This window comes from Oncorhynchus nerka, linkage group LG18, assembly GCF_034236695.1.
Source record: "Oncorhynchus nerka isolate Pitt River linkage group LG18, Oner_Uvic_2.0, whole genome shotgun sequence".
Lineage (NCBI taxonomy): Eukaryota > Metazoa > Chordata > Actinopteri > Salmoniformes > Salmonidae > Oncorhynchus > Oncorhynchus nerka.
Genome location: NC_088413.1, coordinates 62,682,530 through 62,710,129, shown reverse-complemented (window position 1 = coordinate 62,710,129; position 27,600 = coordinate 62,682,530). Strand labels below are relative to the sequence as shown.

Below are 27,600 nucleotides of genomic sequence, written 5' to 3'. Positions count from 1 at the left end.
TACTTTGCAAATGCAACTTATTTCTATGTGAAAACTGAAATGGTCTATTCATTTCTTTTTCATTTTAGTAGATGCTCTTATCCAGAGCAACTTACAGTGGTGAGTGCATACCTTTTCGTACTGGTCCCCCATGGGAATCAAACCCACAACCCTAGCATTGCAAACACCATGCTCTACCAACTGAGCCACATCATCACAAACCACTTAATGTCTCAATGTACTCAATTACTGTATTGGTCATTATTTTTCTTCATGGTGATGGAAAGTCTACGGGTACAAAACCTAGATGACCAGCTGGTGTACAATGCAGTAATTTACATTGTGTTTCTTAAGAATGGTAAATTAATACTTCACAAAAAGTGGTTGTTTTCCATGTTATTCCATTCGAATGATAATCACAGAGAAAGGGACAGGGCAACAACTCGTACAATTCCAACTATTGAATCTAGCAGGATACTGTTCTTAATTATAAACTGGGTGGTTCGAGCCCTAAATCCTGATTGGCTGACAGCAGTGGTATATTTAAGCAATAACGCCTGAGGAGGTGTGGTATATGGCCAATATACAACGGCTAAAGACTGTTCATATGCGTGACGCAACACAGAGTGCCTGGACACAGCCCGTAGCCATGGTATCCCCGAGGTGCCTTATTGCTGTTATGAACAGGTTTCCAACGTAATTAGAGCAGTAAAAATAAACATTTTGTCATACCCGTGATATACGGTCTGTTATAAACTGGGTGGGTCGAGCCCTGAATGCTGATTGGCTGACAGTGGTGGTATATCAGACTGTATATCACGGGTATGACAAAACATTTATTTTTACTGCTCTAATTATGTTGGTAACCAGTTTAGAATAGCAATAAGGCACCTCAGGGGGTTTTGGTATATGGCCAGTATACCACAGCTAAAGGCTGTATCCAGGCACTCTGCGTTGCGTCATCCATAAGAACAACCCTCAGCCGTGGTATATTGGCCATATACCACACCCTTGCCAAAGCATAAATGCTGAACAAAATTGCTTGGCTACAGTTGTTTAGATTGGTCTGCTAATACTAGTAAAGGCCCAGTGCACTACTTTTGTGATTAAAAAATATATTTTGGTTTATTGCAAGCACCCTCAGCACCCCTGCTTCCCGCGGCTGTGGATTCAAGGCTCTGCACTTTGCCCAAAGGCGCATGCCGCACAAAGAGCGCAGCAGGCATCCTTCCTCCATCAAGACTCCTCTCTGAAACCCTGCCCACATTTGTATTGTTTGCTCTGCAGAGGACATCACGCCTTTAAATATTCTTCCCTCCCGTCCTCCTCTCTTCATCCTACTCCAGCACTCAAGCAATCAAAAAGACTGAAGATCAACGATCGCTGAACACCGAGGAAAGCGGTCAGTTTTGTAGACTGGCTGCACCAATAGCACATTGCTATATTCGTGGTCGACTTTCTCCTCCCAGCACCTCAGCACTCTTGTGTGAGAATTGCAGCGATTGTCCAGCTGGTCACTAGCCTTGGAAAAGCTGTTATCCGAATACTGCGCGGAAAGAGGGTGGCGAAGAAGAGCGAGTAGGCTGAAGATACAAGTTTGTTGGAAAATAATATATATTTCATTTGGAACATTTCTAAGTTTAGTTCACAATGTCTCTGTCTGTACCCCATAATGGAATCAAGGCGGATAACGAACCCGTTATCGAGCTCTTTGTGAAGGTACGTCCCTGAATAGATTGTCCAGTAGCAGGCTCTCTTTCGGCCGTCGCATTCGGCATTGGGAAAAGTTTAGTTTGTTAATGATCAATATTCTTCTGAATAATAAGTTAGCATAATTATTATTAAGCCTAAATTGACAAATATATTTTGTAGTTTGTGGATTTATCAGTAGAAAAATATATACTTTTATTTATTGGAGTGCGTAGGACAGTTACAAAAGTGGGCTGTCCTTATTTATGTACCATTTGGTTTTAGTTATATTGCTGCCATTTGCTTGCAAAAACGGTTGCCTGGAGAAGCGTAGTTTACTGTACATAGGTCTACACAAGTCAACGAGTCTTGCAAATAACATGGTGATAAGTTTGCCCAAGCGTTTTAAGATTTGTCACAATTTCAGTAGGTTCATTTTTTTTGTGGAAACTTCCGAATGTGTGGCCATGTGGTTTTATGTCAGACGTGTAGGGCGGATACCACGGCCCTCTTCTCCCATCATAAGAGGGAGAGGAAGAAAAAAGCATCTCCCCTTTCAAGTGTGTCTCGATTTGGTACAATTTTTTTTATGTATAAGCTTGAATTGTAAATGTAATTGAAAGTTCAGCAATAGCCCTTAAATCAGCGGAACATTGTTGCATTCAATCAATCGATAAACCATACATTGTAGCACGGTTTGGTCGCATTGTGGTCAAAAGAATTGCTGCCCTAGACTTAAATACAGGATTCCGGTCGTGGGATATCTGGGAGCTTAGTTGTTATTTTGTCATGTCGAGGCATACTTGAAAGGGGGATGAAACTTGTGATATTTGTCAATTGGAGAGAGAATGAATATCTATACAACTACTGTCATATGTTTATTATTAGGTCCTGCTTAGGCTGATAGTGATGGTGGTGTGGTACAAATAAATGCAACAAAACAGACTTTCCCCTCCTCAAGTTTATAAGAAGTCGGAGAGTAAACTTCTGAAATTTACACAGGAAAGGGAAAGAAGCATTTGGCTCCCACAATTTTCTCCCTCACCAAGTCTGCCAGAATGAGGATACCTCCCCCTTCTTAGTTGGCATACATTAGCGATGAAGTAATACAGCTTGTAGTGTATGTGAGGAAGCTCTTTGAACTTGCATTTTGATCAATGTAAAGTTACTCATTTTAAAAAAGGTATATGAACTAGACTAGAAAGTTTGGGACATCAGACTGATATCTGACTTAGAATAGGACTGAAATATTTTATAAACTCCCATTAACCCTGTTTGTGATCTGTAAATGCTTTTAATTTTCTTCTGCCAGTTGCTTGGCAGAGCGGGAAACGAGCAAACGAGCGGGAGAGGGAAAACAGGACGAGGGGGTGTGACCCCGGGGGAATGGAGGGGTGAGAGGGTTTGGGGGCCTGAATTCAATTAGGGGAAAAACGTCAGAGGCCTTTTGCCTGCAAACAAGCTTTAATGGTGATGTAAACTCACTGCCCCCCTCCAAGCAGTGTTTCACTAGTGATTATGATCATCACTGGTTATGATGCTGCTGACAGTGAGATCTTGATACATGTGTCTCTTTTCTGCATGAAATGGGTGAATGGCAATAGACAGACTCATGATCTGTCAGATCGTTAACGTTTTGTAATATGACTGCAGTTATGGCGGACACAGGATCTGGCAGTCTGCCTTCTTCATCGGCCTGTGTGAGAAAGGAGACAGAGACAACTCTAGACCTAATTGTTATCACAGATTGGTCAAAAACTCTTTGTCCAGTTCTGTTCGGTGCTTGGGTTCAGTAGACAGATGGGATCTCTCTCTTTCTCTCTCTTTATCCTCCTTTGTTCTCATCTACTGACACAGAGGTGATCTTCAGCATCCAGGAGAGAGGCCTTTGTTGAGGGAGGATGAGTGTTTTGTATTGATAATGCTGGACTGTTTGCCTTTGGCCACTGGGCTTTCACTGCATAACAGAAGACAGGGTGGTGTTAGCGACAGCCAGCTACGGCTAGCTAGCTACCTCAGAGTGAGCCACCCCTCGCATTCAGGAGCAGTTACATCATCCCTGGTGACGCCACACATGTGGCTACAACCACTCTCCCGCACGTCTCCCTCTGTTACTGTGTTGTGTGATCTTTCTCTGCTGCACTTGTGTACACAAGATCTTCCCCCATTGTCCGGGTGTGTGAAACATAGTAAACTAAAATCCAAATGCTAATTTGAGTGTCCGGGATTTACACTGTTTACTGTTGGTTTACTGTTGGTTTAGCCAGGAGTCTATGGAAATTGTTTGGATTGTAGAAGTGAGTTCAGACGTCAAGGCTTTATAGATGCGGAATGCAGAATTAACCTGACGTCAATTTAACCCTTGATCCCCTGCAGATTAATTATTGTTTTACAGTAGGCCTACACATACAAGGAGCAGTAGTGCTAGCTGGCATGTTGAGGAGTGTGAATTCTAAGTAAATGGTGTTCATCTCAGTTGGCTCTTGATTCCTCCTCATAGCAGTCAAATAGGTAGTTAGTAATGTCTGCCATCTGTTTGCTCATATGAGACAGTTGGTTTGCAAACTGTAATTGGGATATCTGGCCAAGAGAAAGTTGAACTGCACGTGGTTATGCAGAATGATACCCAGCCTGAGATTTTAATGAAGGCTTGAAGACTCCATTGGTGTCATTTTGATGGCTCAAATCCCATTTGACCCCTACTGTACCCATCCAGCCCTACCACACCTCAGGCTGACTCATCCCTCCTGACTACCCTCTCTGGAAGTGTGGTCACTTTTCCTTGATGACTCATATTATCTCGAGACTCAGGGCATCGGCCATTTATAGGCAGACAAATGCACAATGGCCACTCAATCACCCAGCACCCATATACCTTAGTTACTGAATGAAACATGAAGCAATACAGATGACTCCCACAGATGAAACCAGAAATGACATGCTTTCAATCTTTAGTTTGTATGTTACCTTTGTATGCTGTCTCTCTGCCAGCAAGTTTGCCAAGGACCCTGTCTTTCAAAGAGAATTAGTAAAAATCTAAATAACTTCACAGATCTTCATTGTAAAGGGTTTAAACACTGTTTCCCATGCTTGTTCAATGAACCATGAACAATTAATGAACATGCACCTGTGGAATGCTCATTAAGACACTAACAGCAATTAAGGTCACAGTTATGAAAACCTAGGACACTAAAGAGGCCTTTCTACTGACTCTGAAAAACACCAAAAGAAAGATGCCCAGGGTCCCTGCTCATCCGCGTGAACGTGCCTTAGTCATGCTGCAAGGAGGCATGAGGACTGCAGATGTGGTCAGGGCAATAAATTGCAATGTCCGTACAGGGAGACAGGACGGACAGCTGATCGTCCTCGCAGTGACAGACCACGTGTAACAACACCTGCACAGGATCGGTACACCCGAACATCACACCTGCGGGGCAGGTACAGGATGGCAACAACAACTGCCCGAGTTACACCAGGAACGCACAATCCCTCCATCAGTGCTCAGACTGTACGCAATAGGCTGAGAGAGGCAGGACTGAGGGATTATAGGCTTGTTGTAAGGCAGGTCCTCACCAAACATCACCGGCAATAACGTTGCCTATGGGCACAAACCCACCGTCGCTGGACCAGACAGGACTGGCAAGAAGTGCTCTTCACTGACTAGTCGTGGTTTTGTCTCATCAGGGGTGATGGTCGGATTCGTTTATCGTCAAAGGAATGAGCGTTACACCGAGGCCTGTACTCTGGAGCGGGATCGATTTGGAGGTGAAGGGTTTGTCATGATCTGTGGCGGTGTGTCACAGCATCATTGGACTGAGCTTGTTGTCATTGCAGGCAATCTCAACGCTGTGCGTTACAGGGAAGACATCCTCCTCCCTTATGTGGTACCCTTCCTGCAGGCTCATCCTTACATGACCCTCCAGCATGACAATGCCACCAGCCATACTGCTCATTCTGTGTGTGATTTCATGCAAGACAGGAATATCAGTGTTCTACCATGGCCAGCAAAGAGCCCAGATCTCAATCCCATTGAGCACGTCTGGGACCTGTTGGATCGGAGGGTGAGGGCTAGGGCCATTCCCCCCAGAAATGTCCGGAAACTTGCAGGGAGCTTGGTGGAAGAGTGACGGTAACATCTCACAGCAAGAATTGGCAAATCTGGTGCAGTCCATGAGGAGCAGATGCACTGCAGTACTTAATGCAGCTGGTGGCCACACCAGATATTGACTGTTACTTTTGATTTTGACCCTCTCTTTGTTAAGGGACACATTGTTCAATTTCTGTTAGTCACATGTCTGTGGAACTTGTTCAGTTTATGTCTCAGTTGTTGAATCTTGTTATGTTTATACAAATATTTACACATGTTAAGTTTGCTGAAAATTAACGCAGTTGACAGTGAGAGGACATTTATTTTCTTGCTGAGTTTATTTGTATTTCTTATGGTTCCCCTTTAGCTGCTGCCAAAGCAGCAGATACTCTTCCTGGGGTCCAGCAAAATTAAGGCAGTTTATACAATTTTAAAAACATTACAATACATTCACAGATTTCACAACACACTGCGTGCCCTCAGGCCCCTACTCCACCACTAAAACGTATCTACAGTGCTAAATCCATGTGTATGTATAGTGTGTATGTTATCGTGTGTGTGTGTGTGTGTATGCATGGGGGTATGCATGGGTGTCCGAGCTGTGTGCTATTAGTTTAGACAGACAGCTCGGTGCATTCAACATGTCAGTACCTCTCATAAATAAAAGTAGTGATGAAGTCAATCTCTCCTCCACTTTCAGCCAGGAGAGATTGACATGCATATTATTAATATTAGCTCTCTGTGTGCATCCAAGGGCCAGCCGTGCTGCCCTGTTCTGAGCCAATTGCAATTTTCCTAAGTCCTTTTTTGTGGAACTTGACCACACGACTGAACCGTAGTCAAGGTGCGACAAAACTAGGGCCTGTAGGACCTGCCTTGTTGATGGTGTTGTTAAGAAGGCAGATCATCACTTTATTATAGACAGACTTCTCCCCATCTTAGCTACTAATGCATCAATATGTTTTGACCATGACAGTTTACAATCTAGAGTTACTCCAAGCAGTTTAGTCATATCAAGTTGCTCAATTTCAACATTTTTTAGTACAAGATTTTGTTGAGGTTTAGGGTTTGGTGAGTGTTTTGTTCCAAATACAATGTTTTTAGTTTTATAAATATTTAGGGCTAACTTGTTCCTTGCCACCCACTCTGAAACTAACTGCAGCTCTTTGTTGAGTGTTGCAGTCATTTCAGTCTCTGTAGTAGCTGACGTGTATAGTGTTGAGTCAATCTCATACATAGTGTCTATCTATGGCTTTACTCAAAGTCAGTGGCATGTCGTTAGTAAAAATTGATAAAAGCAAGGGGCCTAAACAGCTACCCTGGGGAATTCCTGACTCTAACTTGATTATATTTGAGAGGCTTCCATTAAAGAACACCCTCTGTATTCTGTTAGACAAGTAACTCTTTATCTACATTACAGTAGGGGGTGTAAAGCCATTACACATACATTTTTTTTTCCAGCAGCAGACTATGATCGATAATGTCAAAAGCTGCACTGAAGTCTAACAAGACAGCCCCCACAATCATTTTGTCATCAACTTCTCTCAGCCAATCATCAGTCATTTGTGTAAGTGCTGTGCTTGTTGAGTGTCCTTCCCTATAAGCATACTGAAATTATGTTGTCAATTTGTTTACTGTTAAATAGCACATTGCATGTGACTCCATGTAATGTGAGATCTTCCATCAAATGTTAATAATAGTTTGGCATGAGAATTATTAGGAACATATTTTAATAGCTTGAATATGTTTTGTTTAATCTTTGCCTCTGCTTAGTCATGTCATTATGTTGTAAGATCCAGTTAAAACACCATCAATAAATGGAACTGTTTTTTGGCCTCACAAGTATATTCTAGTATTAACTTGCCCTCAACCTTTTTTTCTGCATGTCAATCTTAATTTGCCCCTGAATCTTTCAGCGTAAAGACATTCTTTCTACCCCGGGGTGACAATTTGAAGCCAATTGAGAGTAGCCAGTTTTTATAATCAAATCAATATAGCAGTTTATTCTCCCCAAGCACTATTGTACTGCTGCAGTCAGCATCATGAGTTAGGGGACAAAGATTAATGGTCTGTTGTTGTGTAGCGCTGCTGTTAACTGTAAGCGGTAGCTCTTCTCTGCACTATGGACTTGCTCCTCCAGCATTTGGGCTTCAAAATGCTTCATCATTGAAACTGTCAGGACTGGGCCTTGGCCAAATGGACCCAGCAATGTACCACAACACAAGATTAGGGGATTTCTTATGATACTGTGTGTCTGTGTGCTCATGCCATCCTGTTCAGAGGAAAGGCTTGGTGCCTGTTGGGAGGAAGTTGCCATTTTAATCCTTCTGGTCCCAAGCAAGCCCTCTGCTAATGAGGCATTTCTCTTGTAGACCAATGACAGGAAACAAGATTGACTTAGAACAACAAGAAATGAGGGAGAATGATGGATAGGGAGTGAGAAAATGGAGAAGAGAGGGGGGAACATAGCAAAGTGTTTAGGATGTGTTGGGAAAGGGCAGGCAACAATTCAGACAGAAATACAACTTTATAGATCAGATTTAAACAAGTTTACAAATAGACATGGCCTCTGACATCTTTAGCTCTCTGTTACATCAACTTCGCTAAGAGGGTGCTCGAGTGCTCAACCTCAGAAATGAGGGGAATCTACCCTCGGGGCAGGCAGTGTAACCTAATCTGTCACTACCCGATCCCCTCTGCTCATGTTTCACATGCTGCCTGCATCCTCACAGCAACACACTAGTAAAATGAGCGACACTGAGCCATGCCTAGTGTAGATAACCCTTAGTGAGCTATCCAAACAGAGAGTAGAGTAGCAAGGGACCAACCGGACCCATCCCTCCAACTCCCTCCTTCACTCTATCCACATCAATTTCTCTGTCATTTAAAACCATGTTTGGTTTTCAGTGTCAGTGGGTGAACTGTTCTAGCCACTAGGTCCATAGTATGGTAATTATACAATTTACCCTATACTTCTACACCTTTTACAATCGTGTGGATGGGCTACTCAAGTCAACCACTTACAGTACTTGGCATTGTTACTGTAAGAATGAGCTCATAAGCTTTGGGACATCTTTGTGTGTGTGCCAGACTCTGGATCAGAATGAAACGCTACAGTAGGTGAAAGGTGGGTTGTCTGGTGTTCTGGCCAGTTGGACCAAATGCTTAAAATGAGCAATGAGGCTAGTGTTTGTTTGTGTGTCCATGGTGCAAGCTTAGCTGCCATGTCAAACTGGCTAACCCCCATAGTACAATGTTTGAGCCAAAGGGTGGTTCTTTAAAGTGGTCTAGACTAGCCATCTTTTCAGGGAACCACCATATTTTGTATTGATGTTGCCTCTATCATATGCATGTTGAACAGTGGAGGCTGCTGATGGAAGGATGGCTCATAATAATGGCCGGAATGGAGTGAATGGAATGGTATCAAACACAGTGTTTTCATCTGTTTTATACCACGCCATTCCAGCCATTATTATGAACCATCCTCCCCTCCCCAGACTCCACTAATGTTGAAGAATACATGTAGTGTTTTAATGCTGTGTGTGTACAGAGTGAGTGGGACTGGGATGGTCGGTGAGGAATGCAGTGTGTGTCTCGGAGTCATCTGTCTGGGGTCTGTTATTTTGTAAGGCGGTGGAGAGTCACAGCACAGCCTGACCTCAGTGTTTGTGTTGGAACAAACTCTTTAAACGACAGTCACAGGGAGATGAGCAGAACGGTTTCATCTTCACGTCTCCTGCATGTGTCTCTCTCTTTTTCTCCCTCCCCTGTTTCTGTCTTATTCTTTGCTTCTTACTTTACTTGAGTCATGTTTCACTCAACTTCATCCCTGACTTTCAGTTATAATTTATACTGTGTTATTATTCTAAACCTGGAGAGAGTAATGGGTCATATTACTGATAACTCAGTCAGCTAAATTTGATCCCTCTCCACCACTCGGTCAGTGTCCCAATTAACCTTTCATGTTGCAAGCCTAACCTCCACTACCTCTGTAGGTCTGTCTGTCTGGGAGACGTTAGGTTCTGTCTGGGAGATGTTTGGTTTCCACTCCATGACGTCCACATGATTCAGAGGCACACCAGGGTGTGTTGCATTTCCTTCCCGTAGGGTCTGACTCCTCCACACTCTCAGCCTTTGGACCACAGACCCAGCCACAGCCACCCAGCCATAGCCAAGTCCGCCTTTGTCCCAGCCCTTCCCTTCCAAGTAACAGGCCCACCTCAGCCAACTCTGCCGATACCAGTCCACCAAACCAAGCCCAACTTCAGCCAGCCCAGTCCTCCCAGCCCAGTCTGCATGCTTGTCCAGCCCAGAGTAGGCGTGACATAACATGATGTGGCCCTTCCCTTCCCAGAGGAAATTCCTCCTGTGTCACTGGGAGAGAGACGAGAGGAGAGCAGCGGAGCACTTGTTGGCCAGCCGGCCAGCTCCATATTTGGTAAAAGTGTGGCTTGAATTTGAGCCCACCCAATTTAGAATGTTAAGTGTGAGTGAAGGGGAGGATATGACCGTCATTTGACTAAAATTAGGCCTGGAGCAGACTGGGCAGAACTCTCCAAAGGAAAAACAACAGACATGCTACCGGTTCCGATCTAAAATGTTGATCTCCCACCACTTTGGTTGAGTGGAGTATTTTGGCCTCAATGAGGAGGACTTTTTAAAAGGTTAGGTGGATGATCGTTATTACAAAGGCACTGATGAAAATGACCTGACTGGTAATTTATACAATCCCTAAAGTGAGCTGCTGAGAGAGAGGGAGGCGGAGTGGGACGTCTCATGATTTTCTTGCTGATGTTCTTAGCCATAAAACGTTATGGGGCGTGAGAAAAATACACTGTTTGTGTATACCAGTTAAAAGGCTGAGTAGCCAGTTTAATAAAATATCCTGAAGCTAACTACAGTGCATTCAGAAACTATTCAGACCCCTTCACTTTTTCCAAAATTTGTTACGTTACAGCCTTATTCTAAAATGTTACACATTTTTTTAAATCCTCATCAATCTACACAAAATACCCCATAATGACAAAGCCAAAACTAGTACATTTTTTTAAAATATAATTTATTACAAATAAAAAACAGATACCTTATTTACATAAGAATTCACAACTTTTGCTATGATACTCGAAATTGAGCTCCAGTGCATCCTGTTTCCATTGATCATTTATTTTTATTTTTTATTTCGCCTTTATTTAACCAGGTAGGCTAGTTGAGAACAAGTTCTCATTTACAACTGCGACCAGGCCAAGATAAAGCAAAGCAGTGTGACACAGACAACAACACAGAGTTACACATGGAATAAACAATAAACAAGCCAATAACACAAAACAAGTCAATGACACAGTAGAAAAAAATAGTCTATATACAGTGTGTTCAAAAGGCATGAGGAGGTAAGGCAATAAATAGGCCATAGTAGCGAAGAATTGCAATTTAGCAGATTAGCACTGGAGTGATAAATGAGCAGATGATGATGTGCAAGTAGAGATACTGGTGTGCAAAAGAGCAGAAAAGTAAATAAAAACAGTATGGGGATGAGGTAGGTAGATTGGGTGGGCTATTTACAGATGGACTATGTACAGCTGCAGCGATCGGTTAGCTGCTCAGATAGCTGATGTTTAAAGTTGGTGAGGGAAATATAAGTCTCCAGCTTCAGCGATTTTTGCAATTCGTTCCAGTCACTGGCAGCAGAGAACTGGAAGGAAAGGCAGCCAAATGAGGTAGGCAACTAGGCAAGTCAGTTAAGAACAAATTCTTATTTACAATGACAACCTAGGAATAGTGGGTTAACTGCCTGTTCAGGGGCAGAACGACAGATTTGTACCTTGTCAGCTTGGGGGTTACTAGTCCAACACTCTAACCACTAGGCTACCCTGCCGCCCCACTTGGTAGCTAGACCCAGCCAATAAGAATCTGTTTTTCCCCATTTAAGTGCCCCTTCCAGAAGATTCCACATGTGAAGAAGCCAGACATGGAGGTCCTGGGCTGGTGTGGTTACACATGGTCTGCGGTAATGAGGACGTTTGGACATACGGCCAAATTCTCTAAAACTATGGTACAATTCTCTGGCAACAGCTGGAGATGTCTGGAGGACATTCCTACAGTTAGTATGCCAATTGCACACTCCCTAAAAACTTGAGACCTGTGGCATTGTGCTGTGTGACAAAACAGCACATTTTAGAGTGGCCTTTTATTGTCCTCAGCAATGTTCCCTCAAATTGTTTTCAGCACTGAGAAAACTTGAACATTGTGAAAATTCTGTGCAACTTCCAGCGCGCGTTTACTGTGAACACTTGAGGCTGTACCTGCTTTAAGTCAGTTTTAACAGTGGCCAAGTGGGCTACTGTGGCTTTTGGTCATAATGTAGGCCTACCAGAGTGGCCTACCATCAAAAACTATGGAGAAAATGCATCCCATAACATTTTAACATGGGAATAGCGGTTCTGTCATTCAGCCTACAGTAGCAGCCAATGTGGGATGTTCAATGTCGGCCTACTAAATTTTTGTTGTTGTTGAAAAAAACATGTTTGGCTTGACATTAACCTGTTTATCTACTTGTCCTTCAGACAAGGAGGTGACTGAACATGCTTTTTGTGTTGTTTGATGCAAGAAACCACTTTACAAAAGAAATGCATTATTATTCCAATACCATTATTACAGAGAATCATACAAATTCTACTACCCTCTGACTATTGGCTACTTAGCTTATTAAAGCCTGTCTCAAAATACAACACTGCCCATTCAAGACAAAAAAAGCTCTTTACTTGACTGATTGGTTATGCTGCATTGGTCTGTGTAGAGTACGGGCTGAGTCGTATTCAATAGAATCCTACTCTGATGCGTTCTGCCTACAACATTATCTCTTGCATAGTTTGTTTTGTTTCGGTATGTTGCATTGAAAGTGGCTAATATTGCGTTGATTCGATCACAATTGCCACAGTAAAGGGAAACATGAATAGTGTTAAATAACAGGGAAAACTCAAGAAAGTTGAGTTGAGTTCAATCTCATGCTTCTCTCAGTCTTGGGCCACTGTGTGCCTGCACACGCAAGCAGCTTAGAGGGAACATAAGCCCCCAGCACAAGGTGCACCTGTGTAATGATCATGCTATTTAATTAGCTTCTTGATATGCATCACCTGTCAGGTGGATGGATTAACTTGGCAAAGGAGAAATGCTCACTAACAGGAATGCAACCAAATTTGTCCACCAAATTTGAGAGAAATAAGCTTTTTGTGCGAATAGAAAAATCCTGGCACTTTTTTTTCAGCTCATGAAACATGGGAACAACACTTTACATGTATATTTTTGTTCAATATAGTTGTGATCTACTGTACCATCAGTATTGACATGGCTCAAGACTGTCTTTACACCAGTAGCTCTACCATCAGACCGTGTCAGGGGGGAAGTGATATCATGATCTATGACCTCTCCACTGATGACATGGCAGTTATGTGTGTCTCCTGTAGATGGGGGACTGACTGAGGTCTCATTGTGCGCCGGTGGGCGTCCCTGGAAATTCTGTGACTTCGGCATGAGTCATCCTCTCCAAAGGACAGACAGCTGTGTGTGTGTGTGACGTCACTGTTTGTGTGCGTGTGTGTGCATACACGTGTCGATCCGTGTCTCTGTTGATTCAGGTTCTCTCATTACTTTGATATCAAAAGCCTAACGTTCATTGGTAATTGCCAGCTGTTGTAGCACGTGTTGCTTGCTGTAAGTGAAATGGGCCTATTCAAACCAAAAGAACATTGGGACAATGTGTAATCTCTGAGGAGTTTATGTGGAATATGATGCAATCATCAGCAACTCCTGACTAATTTTAACATGAAAAGTAAGAAGATAAATGGATAGTGCTAGGCTATTTCGTGTAGTGAATGATACTTGTTCAGTAATATTTCTAAATAAGTACTGTGGGATTGATATATATTTTTTACCACATATAACATATGAAATTACGATTACTGTTGAATCCCAGATTCTGGTTTGTTTTCTGGAAACTGATCTCATGACCATATTAGGTGCTGGCCCAAAATAATTTCTTGCCTCACTTCAAATTTTATTGGTCTGTTTTTTATCCATTGACACCCACAGAACTGTCCACGAACAAAAGAGCTCTGTGCCTTTCCTCCATATTCCTGCTTGTTATTCCCCACAAGGACCTCTGTATTCACACTGCTGAATGTAACGGTTCTGAGACACTGCTCAGAGCAATGGAAACTTGAGAGAGAACAGTGTTAAGATGGCCTGTTTCACCACTCAGAGAGACAGAACTAAGCCATGATTAATTGACAATTAAGGGCTTCAGACAGGGGTTACAGTGACACTGAACTGTCTCATTACGCACACCTGATTCCAATTCCCCTGATTAGTAATTGTATACATGTGCTCTCTTTTCACAATTGTCTTGTCGGTTATTGTTCCCAAATTTGTGGGTCTTGTCACCACCTGTGGTTTTGGTTTTCGTGCTGGGTGTATTGTGTACTCGTTGTTATGGGTCTAGTCCCGTGTATTGTTGTGCACTTGTTATTATGGGTCTCATCCTGTGTATTTATTAGAGGTTTTACCTCGCTCTTTTGTTTGGGTTTACAGCCCTGTGTTTTTGTGTACGTGTTTGTTTTGGGCTTCATCCCAGTGCCTTTCATGGCATGTATTTTTGGGTCGAGTATTAAAATCCCCTTTTACGAATTCCTGCTCCTTTCTCCAATCATTTATACAGCGTGACATTTAATGTGACATGTAGACTATTTCAAATTATGTGCGCTTCTTACATTCACCTTAATGTTTATTCAAATACTTTTCATTCAAATAATATGAAACCCAAATGGCAGGTCCAGGTAGGCACAAAAACGTTGGTTAAATTGTGATTTTAATGAACGGTGCGAATTTGGAGCGGTATTTTTTTTCGTCCTGTGAGCGTGGAGTGAGCAGTTGGAAAGGACATGGAGTGACTTCATGAGCTGGATTGCCAACCGCTCAACTCCGCTCACATACTCTGTTCCTATGTCATAAAAACAGTTTGAGGTTGTGGAAGAAGGATGAGAGGAGAGTGCCAAGCAGCATGCTGCTTCTGAAGCTCACAGTGCTGAGAAGGGTGTGGCTTGCGCTCTGCTTTCTTTCCCCTAGACACTTCTCACCCATTCAATCTAGCCTTTTTGTTTCCCTTTCTCTAACTAGGTTTATGCTAATTCCACCAGTCTATTCTATTCCTGTAATCCCTCCTCCTACACCATTATCCCTCCCCTCTCCTCTGTCTCAGAGAAGGTAGGGCTGCGGGAGTCTTAGTAGAAATAGCAGACTAGGGCTAGGTTCTTTGCCGGAAATACACATGTCGGAGGGCTGTGTCTGCTCTTTGCTGCTGTAGCTCCAGTAGACAGCATCCCTGCCATGTTCTGACACAGAGAAAGGGTTTCTCGGCTGCTGCACTGTGGCTGGCCATCTCTGACCACTGGCTCTGCAGCCTGAGGAGAGGAGATGAGCTCATTCCTAAAGCTGCTGCTGACTCCATTCATATACTAAACATGGCTGAAATACACGACGGTGTCCAAATACCAATACTTTCGTCCTAAAAAGTAGGCTGTTTTTGAGTATGTGACCATTTGAAAATCAAATACTCTTGAAATGCCTGGATGTCATACTCATTTCGGATTTGACGACAGTTGATCATCTGCTGTCAATTAGATATGGTGATGCCCAACTGAAATGAACGAATAGCGGGAACAACGCAATGACGCATTCGCTGCACACTTTTTGTGAATTTCACAGACACATTGCATTGGAAGTGGAGGGGCCGCAAGTTTTGAGTAAATAACTTGGAAGATGGCGAATAGCAAAGCTTCTACGGTGGTGTTCAAATGTAAGTAGTTTTTGTTCTCCTTAAAATTATCACAACTATTTCATCGTACATAGTACATAGATATTTGAAAACAAATCTGCAGCCTGCTGCCTGCCATGCCTTTAGCTAGCTACATGCCTTAGTAGGTCTAGAAGTTAACTGTTAGAACAGTAACCTTAGCTACAGGGTTACTTGCTGTTGAGCGACAACTATATTTAATGAGCTAACATATTTAATGTTAGCTAGCTAGCTGCTACTTGTAAATATCACTAGCTATAACGTTAGTAACGCGGTAGGCTACAATCCTATTTTCCACAGCGGTGCTGGTCCCAACAGCGGTGCTGGTCCCAACAACTCTTCTAGTTCTCCTGACGTTGGTTCATCTGCGTTGAGCTGATTGTAGTGTTCATGCCATGCAATATTAGTTTATACCTGAATGGTTACCTCCTGACTGGGTCTAGTTTCATTGCACACAACCTGTTATGGTGTAAGTAATGGTAACATGCACTCGTTACTGTTTCACTTTGGCGCTCCAATTGGATAATGTATGTGGCAGTCTGGCTATCTACAAAAAGTTCACACAACTCTACTTTGCTCATGTTTTGGTTAATGTTGTACTTGATCCTATGTCTTTTCAGGATCTACGTGAAGGAGTGTGAGCTGGAGGGGCCACTATTACCTGCATGGGTGAAAAAGAAGTGGGAGAACCTTAAGCAAAAATACACAGTATGCTACTGTATGTTAGCTTGACATTTATTGCCGTGCTGTACTTGGCTAATAAAGTTACCCTTTTCTCTGAGGGCACCAAAACTTTCCAAAAATATTTCCTATGCTTCAACTGCACATTCATGTATATAAGTGTGAAGAGAAACATGTTAGAAAGGTTCACGTATCCCAGATAAATGTACTGGCATAATACCAGGTCTTTACATGTAGTATGTTTGATGCTGAACGTGATCATTTTTCAGGAGTTGAAAGCTCCCCCCACTGGAGTCAGCACTGAGGGAGGGGAGGCCACAGCTGCATCCTAGAAGTGGTGATGGATAAGGCGCTGGGGGGCTGCCACTCCATCACCCCACCGGTTATGAACATCATCTCCTCATCCTCCCAAGGTGCAGCTGTGGGCTCCTCTCCCTCCCAGAAAGGTCCAGTCTGGAGAAGGAGGTTACTAACAGGGAGGCACGTCTTATGACCATTTTAGAGGCCATGAAGTAGTTATGTATTTTGTATGTAATTTAATGTAGCTATTCATTTTCTGTTTTTGGTGAAGTCATTTTTGGGGGGATTTCAGTTTTTTTTCATTGAAATGTGTTTCTTGTTTGTAAAACATTTGATTTGATACCAGTACATCCACGGTGTTTTACTTTCAACATTCAAAAATACATTCATACATCTGAGCTATCATGTTGCAGGTGACTGGTAACGATTAGGTAACTTGAAAGGAAAAAGAAACCTACACACTGCTCTTGCTAGCATCACTTTTTCTATTGAAGCTTATGCTTCGGCCTCTTGGTCTTTGTCAGAGATTTTTTGTTCTAAATAAACCATTTGGTACAGTAATTGATAATATTTCTATAGCGCTTTTCATCTCCCATTCCTTTTAAGCTGCAGTTGACTCTTCAATTGATACTTGCATAGACCTACGGTACAGAAGTTTACCCCAAATATGTTGTTCTAAATGCTAGCTAATTAGCTAATGTTAGCCCAGAACAACACTCCGGTGTTAGTGAAAGGTCACTGGGTGGGGCTATAAATGATCCTGTCTGGTACATATGTGAAGCCATAACAAGACAACTGGGGAAAAAACATGCTCTGACTTCTCTGAGCTGAAGATCACTGATGTCACGATTTTTCCCAGTCTGAGCTCGTTGTTTTAGAGTTCCCAGTTGTCTTGAACGCACCAAAAGTATCTGTTTTGCCTGTGGCATACTTTTTACCAAACAGTACGTGATAAATAGTATGTAGTACTGATAGTACACAGTATGCACTTTAAGTAAGTAGTAGGCAAGACAGATTTCAGGCACGGCCCATGTCCTTTATGTTTACATACCATTTTATTCTGAAAGATGCCATTCACATGGTTACCTCTGTGCAATGATAATCAGTTCTTTATGAGTCTGGTCTCGATCGTCATGGGAATAGTCACCATGTTGTGCTGTAATTCCTACCCCTGACACATAGTAACCAACAAGAATACATTCTCTGGATAAAAGTAGAAAATAACACATTGTTGTCTCTATAGTCCCACAAGTATCAGCTACTGGTCTCTTGTTAGATAACAATTGCCTGAGGTTCCAAACAGAGCAATACGATTTGATGGCAAGCCTTTCATACACAGGAATCGAATCATAAGGAGGGGACACTGAACAAAGGCTGTGATCTAATCTAACCTTTTGATTTATTGAATTGAGCTCTAACAACAACAGCAACTCCAGCCTGTAGGACAGCCAGCAGGCAGATCAAACAGAGAGAACACACTGGGCCTCCACACCACAGAGAGACAAACAGACTGTCTGTACACACCAGCAGAGTGCTGTTAGCTGGACACACTGCCAGGAACATTCTGGAAACAAAGTTCTCTATTCATTCACAAGATCACTTCAGGCCGTACCTCTTTTGAAAAAAGTTTTGGATAGGTATTATTTATCGGATTTTTAGTGGTAGAGGGGGACGTTAGCTCCATGGGAATAAAAATAAAGTTTTATAAATGTGTCATGAAGCCCAGCCCTATCTTGGCACAGGTCCGCCAGTCCATTACTCAAAAGGCTGTGGTATGCCATTTTAATTAGTGTATTTGACATTGGAATGGGCCTGAATCTCAGAGAGAAATTTTCTCTTCCTCAAGATGCCCTCTGCACTGGCCAGAAGGAGAGACATGGAATGAGAAAGTGAAAGAGGCTAGGAAGAAGGGAGGGTAGGCTACAAAGTGACTGACAAGGAGAGACAAATTGATGAGCATGCCACCTTTCAGTGAGCCAAGACTTGCTAAAGTAATAGACAGTGAGAAAAGATACATACCTTTTCTTAATGCTCCTTTTACCTTCAGTCCCTGTCCTTCTGAATGAATGAATACGGGGCATTCTTCAGAATTAACTGGCACTGACTGAGAAGAATGGCATTCTTCTATGTGCTCACCGTCTATAGAACACTCCATAACCAGTTCTGTAAATCGAACGGGGAAAGATTTTGACAGTGTGAAAGGGGCTGAGACCATGCTTGAGTTGAGGCATAAGGAACTGGGACATTGGGGCCAATGTCAGATCCTTTTTGTTTTGTTTTATTGAACCTTTATTTAACTAGGCAAGTCAGATAAGTACAAATTCTTATTTACAATGACGGCCTAGAGAAGACATTGTAGTCAAATTATTTGTGTTGTGTAGTTTGGGTGTCAATCTCCTACTAATTACTAGTAGGAGTCAAATCAACGGCGATTGGCTCCTCCAGCTATAGTATGTTTGTTTACACAAGCAAGATCTTTACTCATGAATATTTAATTTCACTTTCCTGTTTAGTAATTACTACACACGTGTAACATATTAATGTTACATGAGAGGAGGATAGTTGCATCAAAAACTCCCTCTCTTCGATCTACCGTTTTTTCCTTACTTCCACAACTATTTCTGTACACACAACCTAAGCTGGAAACTGGGATTTGCTTGTACTCTAGAGCATCATTGATATGGACCAGCTTGAGGAGGATGAGCGGGAGTGAGAGAGGGAGAGTGCTGGCAGTGGTAGTTGGAGAGATCTCTGGTGTGTTTATAGGACAGTGTCTGCCAGCGGAGTGTTTAGAATATCTCTCTCACTGCCTCGTTTTTACTGCTGGGGCTGGAGGCCTGTGTACACTATCATAATGCACAGTAGTAGTTTGTCATGAAAGGGAGGTGAAGGTGGCAGATCTATTTTGGGTAAGGAAAATCCCCAACGTGAAAGTGGGCCTGTACTAGTGGGTAGTTGCTTGTTTTTCCCCACGTCCAGAGATTGTCTGAGAACAGTTGCCTAGTTTGTCCATGTCTCTTGTTTGGATGGCATGTAGTCGATTGTTCATTTTATAAATGACATTTTATTTAACCTTTATTTTAACAGGGACTCATGCTGAGACCAATTGTCTCACAGAATGGCCCTGTATACATGATTCAATACACATCAAACACATCAATATGCATGTGTTACAAATCAAAATACCTTCAGTGATGTTGTCATGGTGATGGTTGAGCACAGTGATTAGAGACTGGCAGACATACTGTATCATCCCCTCTCCCACTCAAATACATCAGACTCTCTCTTTAGGTCTAAAGAAACAAGAAGCTCTCCAGCTCCCTCTCAGAGTCCCTCTCAGTCACTTCAGGGGTTTGTGTTTCACTTGGCTGCCTGGTAGTGTGGATGAATGGAGGCGGCTGTGGAAGTGTGCTAAAGGGTTTGAGACAGAGGTTAGCCTGCTCTCTGGGACTCAGGGAGCTAGTCTCTAATCTGGGTGAAAGAATCATTGTCTGCTCAAAATAGGTCAGTGCAGTAAAACACCACTGGTCATTGGATTGTAGAACAGAGGTCTGATAATATCAGTGTTCCAAGACTTTTATCCATTTTAAGGCTCAACCTTAACTTGATTGTGATCAGTTTACAAGAGCCATTTAAATCTTTGTCAGCCATGTTGGATTCCCTGCCTCTTATCCTTCCAGTCATGGTGCATTTTATTTGTGGTTGTGTGAAAACAATGCCACGTGAATAATGCTGATGTAGTCTTACCTAATCTAACCTTCTTCTCCTCTTTCTCTCGCCCTCTCTTTCCCTCTCTCTCTCAGGCGGGAAGTGATGGCGAGAGCATTGGCAACTGCCCCTTCTCCCAGAGACTCTTCATGATCCTGTGGCTGAAGGGAGTGGTCTTCAACGTCACCACAGTGGACCTGAAGAGGTGAGGGAGACACCAGACCACCACGTCACATTAGCTAGCTCACTCTTCCACCAGACATCACACTAGTTGGCTTGCTCACTCCTCCAACACACGTCACACTATCTAGCTAGCTCAGTCCCCCAGCTCTCAACTAGCTCCTGGAAAGCCAGGGGAATATTCTCTCTCTGCTCTCCTCTTTCATTGGCTCTCAGAGCTTTTCTGGGCTCTCCACTAAGACCTTGGTAGCCTAGCAGAACACTTTGATCCAGCCACACCTCAAACAGGCACACCGCCCTAATTGCTTATTTGGTTTTCTCATGACCTTTCCAAACCCGAGAAATCTGGAAAATAAACAAGCTGCGTTTTGGAGGGGCTAATTGAGGTTGTGCTCACTTCCTCCCTAGATGTTATTTTTCTTACTCTAAAACAGGATCTAAAATGATCATCTTCCCCTCCCAAAGTCATTTGAACACTATTTAGCCTCGGCTGGAACTACAGCAAACGTTCTTCCCCATGTTCACTGTAATGCTGCCTGGCAGCTCCTTACCCAGCCATTATGTCCTTCGATGAGTCAACCTGATTATTTTTCCTCTTCCCAGGCCAAGGCTGCTGGCATATGTGTGATTATTTTCAGATATGTTCAAATGAACTCTTCATTTCCATGGGCCTTTCATCATTGCTGTTTGACTCAGACAGTCCAGTGTAAAGCAGGCTCTCTGATGAAGTGTTTTAGAGGGGAAAGCTCATCCACGTAGATGCTTTTTTATCGCTTTGCATCTCTTCTCCTGAGAGAGCTCAGAAACACTGCTACCTCTGCCAGGGTCGGTCCTGCGGGTAATCTAGACAAGACAAGACTAAGTAGTACCAAGAGCAACCTTTTCACTTTTGAAGGTACTGGAAAGTTGTCTGTGAATGTTGTCTGTGGGTGTCTGAGAATGTTGTTGTTCGGTGTCTGTGAATGTTGTCTGTGAATATATTTGCGCATGTACGTCTATGTCTGTGGTGAGGGTGTGTAATGGGAAACAAGCTTCTGGAGGTCTTGTAAAAGGCAGTGGAGGATGTCCGCCCACTTAACAGTGTCTGTTTCCCCCTCTGTCAAACATGTCTTTGTTCAGCTGTTCAGACCAGGACTGATAAAGGCTTCACTTTTTCTTCAGTCAACAGAAAGGCAAAGTATTGCAAAATAATTTGTCTTATTTTATCCCTTTTTATTACTATATGGAACTCAAAGACATTACATTTGATTTACTACCATTCCACATTAATGTGATTGTGAGTAGACCACTTAGTAAGGAAAGATGTAGAATTCCGATTTCTAATCTTATATTTTGCAACCTTGGTATGGAAAACTATTTTTGGCCCAATTCTATGACTAACATGTCTATGATTAAAGCCTTTTTATTTATCTTCTTGAGTGAACACTTTTACCTCCTCCCCCTTAATGTTGCCATGGGGCAAGTGTGCTTCCTGTGCTCATTCCAAAGGGTTGAGGTCACTTCCTGTTTTGGTGCCCCTGTGACTTGTTGGTCCTATGAGTGTGTTTCACATCTCCCCTTATAGGGACATCTTAACCACTGTACGTACGCACATCACATTGCATTTTGACTTGGCTTGCATGTGAAGCACTCTATGGATAGGTCAGTGGTAGGCTGTTCTCTGCATCAAAGTTAATTTGCTCCACATTATTTTGTCACTTAACTCAGTCAAGGCAATGCTAATACTTCTACACTGTATGACCTAAAAAGGTTTTTATTTTGCTTTGTAATTTAGTGATTTGGTTTGTGTGGGTCATTATGAAACATGACAAAGGGTTTTGTGCTGTTGACAGGTCCTTCATCACATCCTCATTATGTTGTGTGTGTTCTCATCATATCTCACCTCCCAGACACCTGGAACAAAACAAGCCTGTTCTGAGCACTGTGGACAGAGGAATGAACTTGGCATACACACACATGCACAAACACACATACACAACCCTGTTGAAAATAAATTCCAGCCCAGGGTCTGTGTGTGTGAGGTGAGCGCTAGAGAGGGCTAGAAAAGTCTGGAACAGTTCAGCATGGAACTGGGACAGGGAATTGTGTCCTGTCCGTGGGCCACAGCCACCTCCAATGACCTGAGAAAGCAATAGAACTGGGCCCTGGGAAGAAACAGAATAACACTAATGATAGTTGATGATTGTCAAAGACTAGACCGAGACCAGATGGATTATAGGGATATAAAGTGAAAGGTTAGTGAGTAATCAGTGACGTCTCAGTTGTATAGTAGTAGTATAAAACTTTATCCCCCAGGGGGAACTTGGGTTTGCAGCAAAGTCATCCATAAAAACGAGACAGACATTTCAACAACATTAAGGACTTTACACAGTATAAGGTATGCATTGCATTTGGCTGATATGGGTATTTACCAGTGTGTTGTGACATGCCCACTAAATCCCCTGTCTTCTCCTCTTCCCAGGAAGCCTGCAGACCTCCAGAACCTGGCCCCAGGCACACACCCTCCCTTCATCACCTTCAACGGGGAGGTCAAGACAGACGTCAACAAGATAGAGGAGTTCTTGGAGGATGTCCTCAGCCCACCCAAGTGAGTCATCTCGTCTGGGTGGTAACAGCTCGTCACGCTCACTAAGCACATCACACTGCCTCCAAGTGTAGATACCTAGGTTACAGTATACACTCTGCTTGTTTGAGATCTAACCAGGTGTATTGTGTGTGTGTGTGTGTGTTTAGGTTCACCAAGCTTAGTGCCAGACACCCTGAGTCCAACACAGCTGGGATGGACATCTTTGCCAAGTTCTCAGCCTTCATCAAAAACTCAAAACCCAATGCCAACGAAGGTGAGCTTCCACTCCCTATAACAGAATTAACAAGCACACACATAAACCTATGTGCTTCAACAGTTTTGTGGTTGCTAGGTGACAGTAGTAGCCTGAGGTCATTGGTGGCTGGGTGACAACGCGGAGGTGGGGGCTGGCTACCATGTCAACATAGAGCTTTTGTTCTCTGTGGTGGCCTCTCTCTGTCCCCAGTACCATTCCTGCCACTGTCCCCCTGTACCCCATGTCACCTGGCTGGGCTCTCTAAAGAAACAACCAAACAGCCTGGTAAAAACAACAGAGCGAGATGGTCTGGAAATGAGCTCACAGCAACTCTCTTGTCTCCCCTGGCTTTTGTTTAACAGGCATGCCACAGCTATAAATATATTGCCAACAGACATGTTTTGTACAAGACAACAGATGACAGTATACTGTAGCTTTGCCTCAGTCATATTGGCTATTGTTTCTCTGTCTGTATGCCATGTTAATCTGGGGTAAGCTGTTTATGACACAGTATCAGTTCATGTCCTCTGGTATCTTGGATGGTATGGTTTCTTTCTATTCTCCACCCTGTGGAAATATTGACCTATCGTTATGGTTGGCTTTGAATGTCTTCAGGGCTATGTCAACAGTACTTTATTGCTGAAAGTCCTATCTGAATGATAGGCATGCCCTATTTATAGGACAGTCACACTGTAAAATGTAAAACACAATATGCCCAGTCACACACTCTCCAACTGGCTTGAATACATAACATTCCAATAAGTTGAATTTGCTCAGTGAGCCACAATTAGTCCAACCCCAGCTATCTATTTTGGTTGTATGAACTACTCCTTATTTGGGCTCTCAAGATAATGCCAAAAACTGGGATCAAGGAATGTACTCTGTACTCTCTCAAAATACTTCAGCAAGGCAGCTTAAGTTCTGCCATCTTGCTATAAAATGCCGCCCTCGCGTGGCAGACTACAGAACTGCTGTGTGTATCCTGTGGTGTCGGTTTGAAAAGTGGTCTAGAATACTCAACACAATGCAGGCAGGCTGGTTTGTGATTACTATATGCAGTTTATAGTTGTTGTGCTAGTGTTGTGGTAATTACCACCAGGGACACCTGAAGTCAATCTTAAATGAATCATTATTTAGTATCAGCAAGCTGGAGAGGTTCCAACAAACTTAGTTAGAGATGATAAATGTTAGAGATGATAAATGTTCCTTTTTTTGCTGTAGGTCTGGAGCGTGGGCTGTTGAAGACCCTGCAGAAGCTGGATGAGTACCTGCGCTCCCCACTGCCCGACGAGATCGACCACAACAGCATTGAGGACGTCAAGACCTCCACTCGCAAGTTCCTGGATGGTGACAACATGACACTGGCTGACTGCAACCTTCTTCCCAAGCTGCACATCGTCAAGGTTAGAGCAGAGGCCAATAAACATGACATTATACACTGAGTGTACAGAACATTGTATACTCACTGCTCTTTCCATGAGATAGACTGACCAGGTGAATCCAGGTGAAAGCTATGATCCCTTATTGATGTCACCTGTTAAATCCACTACAAGAATAATTTTGAAGCCTTAAGACAATTGAGACGTGGATTGGTGTGTATTTGTGTCATTCAGTTGGTGAATGAGCAAGACAAAAGATTTAAGTCCATTTGAACGGAGTATGATGGTAGGTGCCAGGTGCTCTGGTTTGCGTCAAAAAACTGCAACGCTGCATAGTTTCATGTTCAACAGTTTCCTGTGTGTATCAAGAATGGTTACCGACCAAAGGACATCCAGCCAACTTGACACAACTTTGGAAAGCATTGGAGTCAACATGGGCCAGCATCCCTGTGGAACGCTTTCGATACCTTGTAGAGTCCATGCGCAACTCAATATTTTGAAGGTGTTCATAATGTTTGGTATACTCAGTGTACACACACAGCTGAATTCTTATTGTAAAATGGAATGCTTATTTTGGACAAATAGAGTACATCTTGACACAGCAAAGCCCAGAGCACTTAGTGATTTATGCATTCTGCTACCCAAATCATTTTGTACCATCCTCGGCCTACAGAGGGACCTCTTCTCTAGAAGTTTATCTAAGACTACATTAATTAGTCAATGTCCCCCTCCGTCCACAGGTGGTGACCAAGAAGTACAGAGGCTTTGACATCCCCAAGGACATGATAGGTATCTGGCAGTACCTGCAGAACGCCTACACACACGAGGAGTTCACCAACACCTGCCCCAGTGACAAAGAGATCGAGATCGCCTACCAAGACGTGGCCAAGAGGCTGATCAAATAGGCCCCCCCCCCCTTACACCCAACACTGGGACTGGTCTGTTTAGACACGAGAAAGAAAACTATGGACTACCTTTCCTTCTCTCCTAATTTAGAGCAAACACAATGCATGAGCTCCTTTGTTCTTACTTTTCCCTTTTATTTTTGGAGATCTCTTGAGTACATGAAGCAGCTCAGAAAGTTTACTGACGGTCCATTGTTTATAACTTTTTTAGGTTTTCTCTTTGATATGATGATTTGAATGGCGATCTCTCAGATCAGACGCAGGCTGGTGTGTATCAGAGCTTATCAGTGTTGGAGGGCAATCTAAACACACTCCTTATGAAGTGGCCTTCCGGCTGACCCTCTGTCTCCTCGTGGGAATATGGTCACAACCTGTGTTTTTCCGTTCAGCTGTTCAATATTAATTTGCTTTTTAGGATTGCTATGAAAGTGAAAATTACAAGGCTGAAATTGTGTTTTGTGTTTTGGCTACAGAGTTGATTTATGCAGTGTTGAAAGATTCAGTGTTTTTGGCTCTAGAGGATAAATGAAGGCAGGTGTCACTGCATGTAGACAGACGCTAGGCCAAACCACCGAGTTTGACATACTGGTGCGATATGCTTCATTTTACTGTTGCGTTGCTTAAGTCAATTGCAACAACTATAATAGAAGTAAGGCTACATGTTTTCCATGCTCTGATACCATTTTCCTCCTTGACCTTATGCTGAGCTCAGTCAGGGCTTTCCGAGATGTACCTGTAGCAGGTGCTTGGATGAGATGTTTTCAGCTCAGGACAATGGAACCTGAGATTAATGAAATATGTAGCAATGAAATATTAGATCATATCTAGCAGAAAAAAACAACCATTTAGACTTCATCACTGCATTGCCTCACATCACTGCTCCATATAGACACTGACACTCTGGGCAGTGAAGCTCTATTTTACCAGAAATAACATCTGTTTTTTATTTTCTCCTGTAAAGCATGAAGAGAAGTCTTTAGCTTGTGTTGTTCTGGCAGCAGTGGTAGCTTATATTATACTCCAGCCACCAAAAAGGGCACATTCATTCTGGTCTCACTGTGGATTGAATGACTCCTGCTATCTAAACTAGTGAAGTATAAAAACCACACACTTTATCTTTCTCCCATAGAATACAGAGGAACGGTAATGTGCATCAGGGAAGATGACACTAAAGATATTTATGAGAAAAGGAATCGGGGAGAGGAGAATGGTAATATAATGAATATCATGTAGGATTTAATTTTCTCATCATTTCAAATGCTCTCAAAAGGTAGTGAATGTATTCTTTCGTAGTTCCAAAATGCTTTAGTGTGGATAAAGCAAAAATATATATTGTTTTTTTATCTCCTCGTGTTTTGCCGCCATCTTTTCAGACATTTGTTGTAATACACATTTCATAAAAGGAATTGTAAATATTGGTTTTGATTATTCAGAATTCAATGTGTACATTTTGTACACTTATTGGTTTGATTTTGGGGAAAATAGGCATTTTTTACCTGCTTGGGTTTTAATACTAGAAGACATCTCCTTTGGCCTTTTTTGTTTTCTCCTGCGCAGAAGGTTTTCCAAAATCACTGTAATGACGTGTATGTCAATGTCAGAAGAAAAGATCCAGATTTTTTTTTAAACAATATTGATTTTATTGAAATAAACCTCTTATTGGCACTCTGGTTTGTAGCTGTGATTGCTAGGGGCTGTTCCAGAACGCAGGATCAATAAGTTCTAAAATCAGTTACCTAGTGGGCCTACAGTAGGTCACTGTACATGTCATTATGTTATGGGTGATTGAGGGGAGACAGAGCAGAGGGGAGTATACTCCAAAGCAAGATCAATGCATTAGCCAGCTAACTTTATATTTTTTCACAAAGATGGACCATGCCCATTTCAAGGTTAACCGCTTCAACAACCAAAAATACATATCTAAGTTTAGCTTTCTTAATGAGTTAGAGAGGTATCTTTGGTCAACTCTGATCGGGAAAACCGGGTCATATGGAGGTGGCTCACCTTTTAGCCAGGTAAGTTTATA

General features: G+C 42.7%; 1 protein-coding gene across 2 annotated transcripts; it reads left to right on the top strand.

The window, feature by feature from the left end:
* The first annotated feature begins 1,199 nt into the window (after positions 1-1,199).
* Positions 1,200-27,239, top strand: LOC115146303 (chloride intracellular channel protein 4-like). Of its 2 annotated transcripts, XM_029688305.2 has the most exons (8): positions 15,081-15,318; positions 15,512-15,602; positions 16,220-16,307; positions 20,384-20,493; positions 22,930-23,055; positions 23,202-23,308; positions 24,512-24,693; positions 25,410-27,239. In XM_029688305.2, coding segments are annotated over exons 2-8 (780 nt in total). In that variant the 5' UTR covers positions 15,081-15,318; positions 15,512-15,600; the 3' UTR covers positions 25,575-27,239. The 2 variants fall into 2 exon arrangements, with proteins under 2 accessions (XP_029544167.1, XP_029544165.1); XM_029688307.2 differs by lacking the exons at positions 15,081-15,318; positions 15,512-15,602; positions 16,220-16,307 and adding an exon at positions 1,200-1,698.
* The last annotated feature ends 361 nt before the right edge of the window (positions 27,240-27,600 follow it).